We start from the raw sequence: 12,148 nt of genomic DNA, 5'->3' as shown, positions 1-12,148 counted from the left end.
TTTAGTCGCTACCATGATTTCTTAATGTGGGCCTTGTGCTTGAGCTTTTCATAAAATCTCCTATCTAACAACAACCAGGTTTGTATTCCACTAGATAGGGTCGGCTAAAATCTCCTATCTGACCAGAGTATAATTTTCTTATATAATCTATCATCAGACTTTATTCTTAGCATGTTCATAGCCAATAGAATTCTCGAGCTGCTCTAAGGGAAAAACATAGCTAGCTGCCTCACCACATGGAACAACTTTACTGATAACTAATCAATATATATATATATATATCTTCTATGCTTGCTTAAATTCTTGAACATCACCTACCTGAACATCATATCGTCGATACGCTATGATGTTCAGGGAACACATCGTGTCACCATGATTCGTTTTCGTTACAGTGACTCCAATGGTTTCACCAGTTGTTTCCTGATATGTCCCCTATAAGCCTTTCTTCAACCTTCTCCCTATATGATATCCTATTATTACTACTGGTGAGGTTGTTTATGGAGTAAACTTGTGTGCAGATTATTAGGCTTGCGAGGAAACTTCCGACCGGCGATGTGAGTGCACTGAAGGCAGACAGTGTTGAAGATGGAGAGGAGGCACTTGATGAAAATGACTTGACTTAACTTCTACCTATGTGCTTATTTGTGAGAGATGAAAAACTCCAATTATGTTTGATAATGAATTGAATTCATCAGTATATATAACAGTTTGTTCTTTTTGTTTCATAACTATAACATACATGGAATAATTTAATGTTACTATTTTATAAAATTTACCATAGGGTGAGCCTCAATGCAAGGATTCATGATGTGTAATTTTGAGTGGTAATGTTGATAATGTCTACAAAAATATGAATTTGATTTTCTCATATATTACATTACAGCCATTCATATTGGATTAAATTAAATTGTTTTTAAATATATATTGCATAACTGGAAAAAAATATCTAATTGGTCGGATTTAAATTGATAAATAATTAGAAAATAATTAATAGATAAATAAATAATTAAAATAAATTAACAATTTATTTAAAATAATTAATAGATAAATAGCATATATATTTAAAATATTTGTTTTTAAATATATATGCTATTTTTTCTTTATCTTATAAATTAACTCTATTATTCATAGTACAAGTTTTATCTAGTGATTCTTTTCTAAATATGTGAATACTTAAAAGTTATCTTGTTCTAGGTTGAAATGCATAATCAAATAATAAGATGCTAGTTAAGCAACCATGCAAAAATGAACCAGTACAAACTTAAATGAAATATACTACTATATGATATAAATGATTTGTATTCTTGCATGCTGTGGTGATACTTTAATATATAAGCTTCTTGTTATTTTTAAAATTATATCAAACTTTTGTTATGAAACTAATATAGTGAGGCCTTGATTTTAATATTGAGTTTGACTCTAAGATAATAACAATAATCATTCATTTCTTCCTTCAAAATACTCAAATAACAAATTAAACAAGCTTGGATTTTGCAAATAAACTGAATCAGAATTCAAATGTGATTCAATAGCATATATGATATATGACATTCACAATATAGATCAATCTAAGCAGAAGTAATGAGAATCACATTATAGCAACCCTCCTCGAATCTTCTTTCTATAACGATAAGGTTACTGCTTAGTGATCAAGAAGTTATGTATTCAAATTTTGACAACGGTTTCTTAGCTTGCAGAGTAAGGCAACTTATATCTACCTTCCCCAGAACCCTTCGGTTAAAGTGAACCATTCTTGTATATACATTTTATTAGTTCTTAGTTGAATAGCAAAGAAAACAACATAAAGAATATACAACAAATTGCAAGAAAAAACCAGCATAAAGAACAGAAGTGGTTAAACACATGCTACAATGAATCAATCTTCACAATGAAACAATGGAGTCAATAAAGAAAGAAACAAAAGGATGAAGAAAAACCCAATGGAGATTAAAGATTCCATGGATGATGGTGAATTCTTGGGTTGGAAAACCAGAAGCAGGCTTCCATATCAGTGGTTCCTAGTCCTACAATGCTGTGTGCAGAGATGAGTATGAAATCCATGGTAATGTAGATAGGAATAGCAATGAAGGTATTGGAGTTGTTGTTGTTGAGATTGAGAGTGATGGTTATAGGTATGGTAATGGCTTGATTTGTTGTGTTTTCATGAACATTGTCAGAAGGAGAAGGAGGATGAAGAAGAGGATATGAATGAGTGGAATGAAAGAAAAGGAAGATTTTGATGATGTTGTTTATAAAAATCGTGATATTGTAGATGGAGCCGTTGGGGTGAACGAGGAAATGGATAAGGGTGGTGGTGGTGGCGATGGTGATGATGACGGGAAGGTTGAGTTCGGTTGGGAGGTTGAGACTAAAAATAAGGTGACCATCGAGAGTAGGTATAGGACTAATGATTGCTCCATTGACGTTGATGGTGATGGAGTCATTCGTCACGATTATGGGGACTGAAATTCTGGTGGTAAAGACAATGATGGTAACAGGGAAGGTCGTGGGTAGTCTGAGTCGGGTTCGGGGTTGGTTATGGTTACCAAACCAATGGACAAGGAGAGGAGGTGGTGGTGGTGGTCGTCGTCGTCGTTCATTATATTCCATGAGAAAGAAAAAGAGAGAGTTCTTGGATTTCTTGCAAGTAGGAGTTTTGTGTGTGAATGAGGGCTAAGAGGAGTTTATAACACTTTAGAGTATAGTGTCCTTCAACTCAATAATTTGTTGTTTCAAAAGCCTCAAATGGGATTCATTTCTTTTTTCCTCTATCTGATTCTTTTACTTGTAGTTGAAGAAATCTAAATTTGGAAGTAAAGTTTGTATTTTTTTCCCTCCTAGATATTAGTTTTGTGAAATTATTTGGCCATTGAGGAAACATGCATTGTTTTTCAATCTGTATCATATTATTTGAGTTCTGATTGATGAATATGTACATGGCAATCAAATTTGGATGATGAATGATTTGGTTAATGTTAAAAGTTTCATGATGCATACAACTTTGGAATAATGTTTATGATTTTGAGTGAACAATAAAGAAGTGTTCTTGGTGTTTATGGTGACTGAAAGTGAAGAGGGAAAAGAGTTCTTGTCAAATATAAAGGAGAATAGGCTTTAGAATGAGAAAAGAACTAGATTTTGTGTTGTAACTTTCATGGAAATAACATTAGAATAAAATCAAGCAATGAAGGTATTTACAAGGATGAACAATTTATACTGCCATGTTTAGCACATTCATGCAATCATATAGTATCATTCAAGGAGCATAATGTATTTGTAACAAGAAACTTAGTTCAAGGTTGATCAAGAATACTAACAGAAAGCCTCACAGATTATTTGTTTCCTTATATAATCATCCTGCACCATTTATAAACTTCTTGTCAAATTTTGTGCAACATACACAATCTTTAATCAGTAGATACATGCACTATTAATTTTATTGGGTTATTTATGTCAACTTAACTAAGAGAATAAGGTTGAGACTTGAGTCTAATGCACTCACAGTGATCTTTCTTTAAAGTTTAAAATACAAAAAAGGATACACTAAGTCCTCATATTAAACAAGCTTAATCATAACTAAGAATGAAAATGTGATACTCATATTAAACAATTCCATGCTTCAATATGAAGAAAGAACAAAACTTGTTCAAAACAAAAACAAAGTAGAACAAATCTTCACGTCCCAATGACTTGTTGTACAAGGAAACAGCAACAAAAGATGAAGAAACCCACATTGCAGTTGCACCAAGACAAAGTAGCATCACCTGCACCAGATTTCCACCTGTGCGGCTGCACGAGTGTATCATCCTCCTGCGGCAAAGGCGAAGAAGGGATGGCAGAGTAGTCGAGGAGGTTAGCGACGCCATGAACAACAACAGAAGGGTGTGAGTATATGTCAGGATGAGTAAGTGGAACACCGTTGAGGGAGAAGTTCACGACAGAGTTGTTGGTGACGGAGATGGAGGAGATCGGAGAAAGTGAGATGTTGTGGAACAATATGATATGGGAATAGGAATGGATCCAATGGAAGATGGTTATTGTTGTTGTTATGGAAGAATGTATTGTGATGTGGAATGAAGAGTGTGAGAGTAAGAGGAAGCATTGTTGAGTTTAACATTGTGGTTAAGTCACTTGCTCCTATTAGTGCATTCATTATGTTGTTCATTTGTTGTTGTTCCATTGGTTTTGATGGGTATTGGGTTGGTGGTGGTGAGCATTGTGAGGAGGAGGAGAAAGTGGTGGTGGTGAGGGGAATGGTTATTGTTGGTCTCCATGCATGAGAAGAGAAAGAGAGAATTGAGTTGTTTTTGGTGTTCTTGGGTTTCTTGGAATGAGGAGATTAAACAAAGATTGGAGCTTTTTGCTAATTTGCTATGTGAGTGTTTAGAATTCTAGTATTTGAACATCTAATATAGTAAATACATGATTCTTCAATATATCAAATACATTCTTTTAATAATCTTTTATTTTCTTAATGATAAAGACCATACTAGACCTCTCATACATCATGGAACTTTTGAGCACTTTAACATGTTCAAAAGTTCATGAATTTTAAATAAGTCAATTTTGAAGTGAAAAAATATTTCATATTAAAATTCAACTTGAATCAATCCTTAAAGAGGCAGCTGAACCAAACTCAACTCGACTCATTTCCACTCCGAAGTACAATTGGTACTATGAATTTGGATTTGCTCATCATAATGCAGGACATGAAGTTTTTATGCATTGCTGTTTCCTTGAGACTGGGATCAATATATTCAAAATTATGAGAAGGAGAATGAGTTCTGAATATTTATCAGATTTCACCATGTATTTTTTCCTACTTTTATTCATCTATTATAAAAACCAGCACTTTTTTCTGTGTATATACATGAATTTAAACAGAAATGAAATAAATATAAAACCTAAATCTAGTACAAACTAAAGGGTAGACCTTAAATGCATATATACTTTAGAAAGAAAAGTTTGAACTGGTTAATGGCATTATTCATCTATAATCAGATCATTCATTCATCATGGGCAAGTAACAAAATTTTATCTTGGCTTCACCTAGCAACTACTTCAGCTTAATTTATCTAAAAAAGAATGGACATAACTAATAACTAAACTCAAGTATTCTGATAAAAAAGATTTGAGATCTTATTCTTATTTTATCTACAAGCTTTCTGATCTCCTCCATCAGTGCTATGAATATGTCATTCTTCACTTAGTGCACCGCGCGTCAGAGTTGAATAACTTATGCATTATGCTTAACTAACTCATCAAGATTTGCCTTCTTTTAGGGATCATTATAGTATTGATTTCATCTCAAGTGAATGATAACTTCCTCGTATGTCGTTTTCTTCCGGCTTAATCAAATTGAAACCAAAAACTTTGGGATTGATATTACCTAATAAGTTACTTGAACCATGTGTGAACTTAGTGTTATCAATATCACTGCCTGAAGATTTAGGGACAACTTTGTGGTTCCAGTACTCTAGACACCGATGATTGGGATCTTGAGCTTCAATGGCCTGAAAACATTTTCAAAGAAACACTATAAAGAGTCATTTAAGCTTTTATGGAATTACATCCCTTTCTAGTTCGATGCAATTTCGTAGAGGTTCGACTATGCACATTAATTCCACATTAGAAAAACTATACACCAGCGATATTAGTGTAGAATTCACAGGTTTACATTACCTGAATGATGGATGGTAAAAGCAAGCCAAACATTCGATGACCGTTTATGTTTCTCAGAAGCTCTAACGGAGGGAGTTTTTGTTCACCTAGACTCCTTCGCCTCAAGATTTCATTATGTAGTCTCTTTAGAACTGATTCCCAGCACTTATCTGCTGAGATATCTGTGAAAGTCTCACTTGGACATTCTTCCATGGTAACCTGAAGTATAGTTTTATGGGATGAGAAAAGAAATATACTTCAATCGAAAGAGAGAAGACATAATATATAGTACTTTAGGTAACATCATTCAGTTTCTTAGGGAAGATCTCTACTTATACTTTGTTATATGTGTTGAGTACCTAATAAACTTTGCATATTAAAAATAAAAAAACTGATTCAGTGATTTAGACAATGATAACACTAAATAAACTAACAAACCAAATTAAGCAGCCAAAGTTTCAGTAGAAAATCTTCAGTAACAAAGCAATGAATAGAATACAGGGAAAACATTTATTCCAACAACACGAAATGGCCTGGCTTAATTTCGAATATTGTTTTTCTATATGTCGATCTAAAGGAGAGATGAAGATCCCTACTTCAATTTGATGAACGAATTGAGTTATCATTATATGGGTTTGTATTGTTAGGCTAAAAACAAATTCTCCAGAAAAGTTTTTGGTAAAAATAATTAATGTAAAATCAGAAATGTTTTGTTTGGATACAGGTTTGATATGTGATTCTAGCTTCTCTATCCTCTCTAGGTAAAAACATTTCTGCCAAAAGCTACAAGTTTTAGCGTTTTAGCTTCTTCCAAAAATGCTCACATACACACCATTTTTCCAGATTCAATAATATCAGACAATAATACCACTACATAACCTTCTGATCAATTAAAAATTAAAGACCATTCAGTTTCTCCAGAAAATTTCCGATGAGAAAACAATGCATAGAAGACAGGGAAAACATATAGGCCTCTGAAACGCAAGTATAGTCAAGTATTCCGATGAGAAAACACATAGAAGACAGGGAAAAGGAACAGTGGCTTAGCTCCCTAAAACCTCTGCACACTAGGAAGAGAAACCCCAACCCCAGTAAGGAAAACATCAACTGAATCATACACAAAACCTAAGTGAACTTCAACGTTAATATTGAAAATAAAATGCATCTGAAATAGAAATCCACAACTAAAAACGTCAAGAACATAAAAGACTAACTTGCACTAAGTGGCTATAAACCACGATATATGAATAAAAGAGATCAAGAAACAGTAACTTGTCAACAACACAACCTGATTCCAACTAGAAATAGAAACAAGGTCGGGAGTGATACCTTGAAAACGGGCCCAAGAAATCCAGCATCAATGATTTCAGAAATATAGCCACAGATTCTTGGAGGGTCAAGAATGCTAAAGAAATCAACTCGACTCTTGAATCCTTCATAAGTTTACAACATTATAAAAAAGTTAAAATCCAAAAAAAAAAACTAATCAAAGGTAAAATCTATGACCAGAGAATATCCAACTTTGTCATACCTTTTGGATATATTGTGTGCTTATTGCACCACAGCTTTCCATAAATTACTGATCCCAAACTTATAGGCTTGACAGAAGTACCAAAGGTTTGAAGTAGGTGGCTTTCCTCAGTCGACGATATACTTGTATTTCTGGTGTCTATGACTTCCATTTTGAAAACATTGTTGGGCTGCTTTGCTGAATTTGAATCCATTTGCAGATCCAGCCCAAACTTTCCACCATCAAACATACAAGAATTGTGTACATCCCTTGATGAAAAATTTGTCTTTGAAACTGAAAACGGATGTGATAAGTTACCCTCACCGTCAAGTTCCACATTGCCTTGTTCCTTTCGAGACTCTGAACAGCATATTTTTTTCTCTATTAAAACACCCTTATTATAATGGTTGTCAGAAATATGCAGCAAGTAATTTTCATTTTCACCAAATATAACTCCAAGATTCAAATCAAGACAACCAGCTTGGTCCACCTTATCTTCATTGCCTATGACCATTTTGTTATCATTAATGTTGTCGCTGTGACTACCCTTAGATCCCACACAACCAGTTGAGCTTTCCTCTTCGTCGCGACACTTGCTCTTGTACATGTCTCTCTCCACATCTGGTTTACATATGGAAACTTTATTGGCATCAGAACAAACCATTCCAAAGTTTTTATTCGCCCAAACTTCAATAGCAAGTGATTGTCCTTCTAAGGCTTCAACCAATTTATTTAGCTCATTGGTAGTATAACGACGCAGAACAAATCTTCTGTCCATTCCGCACGAGCAAAACAAATTTAAATGCTTAAGACAAGAATATCTATCAGGAGAGCACTCACAACCTACAGCAGAAAGATGCAAGTCGTAGAAGCAAGAAAAGCATTCCCTTTCCTTATTCAAATCGAAGTCACTGTCCATCTTCAACAACTTTAAATCATTCGGTAGACAGTTCAGCCTCTCTTCTTCCATTTTAATTCTTCTCTGTCAAAAAAGTAGGGTAACAAGACAAATGTGTAAAGAATCGATATCTAAATAGTAACCACGACCAAAAAATAAAATGAAGAAGATCCAGAATTTTACGGAGCTCCAAATTTTGTAGAAATGGGTAAGATAAAAAAGGAGAGGATAGGAGAATCATTACCTTAACTGCCATGGTAAGAACTCCATCTTTTCCACAGACACTTCTCCATTTCAAATTTTTTGGAGTTTCCTTTCCAAGATGAGCTACCTCTGCAAGGACTCGTACAGCCTCATGTGCTGATCCAAATAAAAGCTTGTCATGTGACAGTGATGTCTTACGGCACTGCAAACTGTAAAGCTCAACGGCATTCTGGCCATGCATTAACCAATCAACAGGAGCCACATTCACTGCCTCGGCACAGTTGAATCCGCAGTTGAAGCCAGAGTGGTATGCCCTCGGAAATGTAATAACAAATTCCCCCGAATGTTGTACAGTGCGATATAAAGGCACTCCCTCAGATTTAAGAACTGAAGGAGATAACTGAGTAACCTGCTCAAAAGTGAAAACCATCACCATTAGAATCGCAATACAGTTCCCAGACTTAGAATCTAGGTAATTGGATAAAATACAGTGAATACTAAAATATCTAACACCTCTAGCTAAATAGATGAACAGGGAATTTCTGGCGATAAACGAGTGTTATCATTATTGTTGAAAGAGATAAGTATATATAGGTTCTACATGTTTACTGCACTGTACGACACTGATACGACTGTCAGTAAAAGTGTTCAGCTAAACTGACACTTCTAACTAACTCTAACTGACTCCCTCTAATTGGTCAATAAAATAAACAATATCCAATAACTTAAAAATGTAATATTTTCCCGACAAATCAGAGGGAGTGGCACAGTGAGGGGTACATGGAGTAGAAAAACAAATAGTATCTTGAATACATCACTAGGGATATTTTTCAGGAGGAACCCCATAAAGTCACTAAGTTACAATGACATCAAAACTCACCCACCTTTTTCAAAACACACTAGCAGCTTTCTTGGGTAGAAGCTAAAGTAAACTTCAGTTCTGAGTGGAGTAACTGATATCTTATCTCTCGCTCATATTTAATGCCTGATTAACATTCATTTCTACATGTAAGGGATCTTACAGTAGACTGATCACAAATTCACAATGCCACATCTTTAACTTATAATAAACTCGAAAACTGACATTTGACACTTCAACCATTTTAAAAAAATCATAATGATTATAGTTTTCGAAACTTCCAAATTGCATTGAGGCTTAAGCATTCCTCGCAAACTGGATCTTGGCATCAACTAAAATCTTATTGCACTCATGAAATCTACACATGGAAACAATAAAATAGCACTAAAACAACCAATAACTAAAAATACTTGTTAACAAAGCAATAAGGAAATTTCAAGTTGTAACATTTACCTACCAGTTCATTGAGTAGATTTGGATTTTCCTCAAATAAATCTGGCAAGTGCTTCCTCATTGCATCTTCAAAAGTAGAAGCATGGCTTCCAGGTACACCATACCATACTTTTGGGTCACCCCAGTGCAGATAATTAAGCGAATAGAGGTGATGATCCTCAACATGCTGTTCCAAGAAGCAGGGAATGACGACAATGTGTTAGTCTTTCTGCGAAACTGCTAGGGTTTGAACCAAAAGAAATGCAAAGCTTAAGAGTTCTTACTAAGTTTATGGGTCAACATTTCAAATATGTTAACATAAAGAAGTAGAGCCTAAAATATTGTAAGTGCCAACATATTGAAGACTCTATTGTATTAGGCATGGTATAATGATATCGTAGTAGGTAGTGACCCCTCGATAATATCTATATCTTCCAGTTATTTGTTTTGTCCAATAAACCTTTAATCAAATTAGAACTATTCTGAAATAAACAACTTATCTATCATGAAAATTGGCATTATTCTTTGCTATCTCTTAAACTTTGACTCATTCATAAATTTAGACTTGGAAAAAGTAATTATCACCACTTACCCAGCAAAATGATGAAAAGCACATGCCAACATATAGCCATGGCACTAGAACTCCTGATATCTCACTTCCTTCAAAACTTAGTACGGAACCTGGGAGTCGAGGGAAGTTATTGAGATTCCAGCCAGATAGGGCATACTGATCTGAATCGCTCTTAGTTAAGGATGATGCCTTCGGAAAACCACTTCCAAGTGCACCACTTTCCAAATCAGCTCCATAATACACCTACAATTTAACAGTGCGGCACAATCACTGTATGCACAATTATGTGACTGTAAGACCAAAATCGTCGTCAGTAAATAATGATTAATACCTCAACCTCATCAGTTGGTTGCTCAATTATTCGCCAGTATTCACCTTCAATTTCCTCCTCAGAGGGCTCCCATCTCTTCTGGTGGTTATTATCACTAATTTTTCCATCTCCGTTAGAGTCTTTCAACCTAAAGTAGCATTCCTTGAAAAACTTATCATATTGCTGAAAGTCTTTAAGCGTGAAGTCCGACCCTGAATGGAATCCAAATTTCTCATCAGGATCAGAAGCATTATTAGCTTCAGAATCTGGATTGGCAGATCTCCTACATGTGCCCATTTTAGAGTGCTTTCTACGTTTTCGTTTCCTTCCCCTACTTTTCTTTCTCATGGGCTCCCTATTTTGAAGCAAATCAATATGCTGAATTCGGGTAGGAAATTTAGCATTTTCCCACAGGTCTTTCTCCTTAAGAGGGCATGGTGGAGCCCAGCAACGTGGAGGGACAATCCTGCATATGCCATAGGGTTCAGCTAGGGGCCGTATCTTTGCTATGTAATCCAGTGTATCTTCGAACTCCTAAATAAGAAGATTAAAAATAAGAAATAAAAATTAATCAAAAATACAATGTCAATATTGACAAAAGCAACAACATGAAGATGGTAATAATAGGTACCTCAATAGTCGGATGAAATACAGGCGCTTCATCAATTATAGGCCGGCATGCTTCAACTGGATCCCATCTAGCAGATACCTGCAACAACAGAGGGACGGCAATGAAAAATTTAAAGCACGGAACATTGAAAAGTTTAATTGGACTCGAATTTCAAACAAGTGGTTCCTATTTGTTCCAAAAAAGAGCAAGAAAAATAAAATAAAAAGTATACCATCAAAGCACAATGCCTCAGCACAGTAGACATACATTCTATTACCTTTCTACTTATCGGGCTGCCAGAAGACTCATATGCATTGTTATTTTTTGGCTTGTGCCTAAAAGGAGAATCCTGAAAAATATGCAAGAATGCTAACTTTTAAAATGGTGATGATCAAATGATCAGGGGATACTAATGCCAGATATAGGTTATCCGAAAAAAGCTAAACAAAGGCAGATGAAAAGCTTCTATAATCTTTTCAAACCCCATAGAAGAAAGAACTCATAATTTAACATCATCCTTCTTGAGAGAAGAATTAGCTCAGCAACTAAACTAAAAATAGTTAAACAACAATGGCTCTTTAAAACAGAAAATACAATGCTAAAAGCAGCAGAACATAAAGAAGAGAAAGAAAAGGTAAAGATACACAAGAACAGTAACACTTTTTCAAATTTCATGAAACAATATCAGATAGTGTGATCTACAAAAACAAAGGGCAGAAGATTTGAACAGAGGATGCAGATATATGAATATAGACACACACACACACACACACACACACATATATATATATATATGTGTATGTATATTTCAGACATGCAAAATGGATTACAAAAACAAAGGCAAATTATACATTAATAGGTTTGAAAATCTAACCTTTTTGGCCTCAGATTCTGGAGCAAAATTCAACTGTTCCATTCAAATCAAAACAAAATTATGGGGGAGAAAAGCTCTTATTCAATAATAATCCCTGAAACAAAAAAAATCAGGGGCCTTTTAAATAACATCATTATGAAGAAACAAACCATAAACAGTTTTCTACTTTATCCATTAACAAAAACTAACTGACAAAAAAACCTTCCAAAATACAAAAAA

The 12,148-nt window shown here is 34.7% G+C and overlaps 2 protein-coding genes across 3 annotated transcripts in view; one reads left to right on the top strand and one right to left on the bottom strand.

Moving 5' to 3' along the window:
• The window catches only part of LOC109326639 (gamma-soluble NSF attachment protein-like), an 8,349-nt gene extending 7,580 nt beyond the window's left edge, over positions 1-769 (top strand). The window contains exon 10 of the mRNA XM_019559349.1: positions 519-769. Within this exon, the coding sequence (XP_019414894.1) occupies positions 519-623 (105 nt within the window). The 3' untranslated portion in view covers positions 624-769. The remainder of the gene's footprint in view (positions 1-518) is intronic.
• Positions 4,821-12,148, bottom strand: LOC109327130 (lysine-specific demethylase JMJ18-like). Of its 2 annotated transcripts, XR_002105319.1 has the most exons (12): positions 11,930-12,148; positions 11,333-11,404; positions 11,077-11,154; positions 10,467-10,979; positions 10,157-10,378; positions 9,590-9,751; positions 8,314-8,682; positions 7,193-8,153; positions 6,991-7,094; positions 5,683-5,880; positions 5,226-5,513; positions 4,821-5,182 (listed from the first exon to the last, which is right to left on the bottom strand). XR_002105319.1 is itself a non-coding variant. In XM_019560176.1 (11 exons), exons 1-11 carry the CDS (start codon positions 11,969-11,971, stop codon positions 5,289-5,291), a joined length of 2,946 nt encoding a protein of 981 aa, XP_019415721.1. In that variant the 5' UTR covers positions 11,972-12,148; the 3' UTR covers positions 4,821-5,288. The 2 variants fall into 2 exon arrangements, 1 of the variants encoding a protein (XP_019415721.1); XM_019560176.1 differs by having other exon boundaries at positions 4,821-5,513.

Source organism: Lupinus angustifolius, chromosome LG14 (genome assembly GCF_001865875.1).
Source record: "Lupinus angustifolius cultivar Tanjil chromosome LG14, LupAngTanjil_v1.0, whole genome shotgun sequence".
NCBI lineage: Eukaryota > Viridiplantae > Streptophyta > Magnoliopsida > Fabales > Fabaceae > Lupinus > Lupinus angustifolius.
The sequence above is the reverse complement of the archived record's forward strand: the minus strand, read 5'-3'. Positions and strand labels throughout refer to the sequence as shown.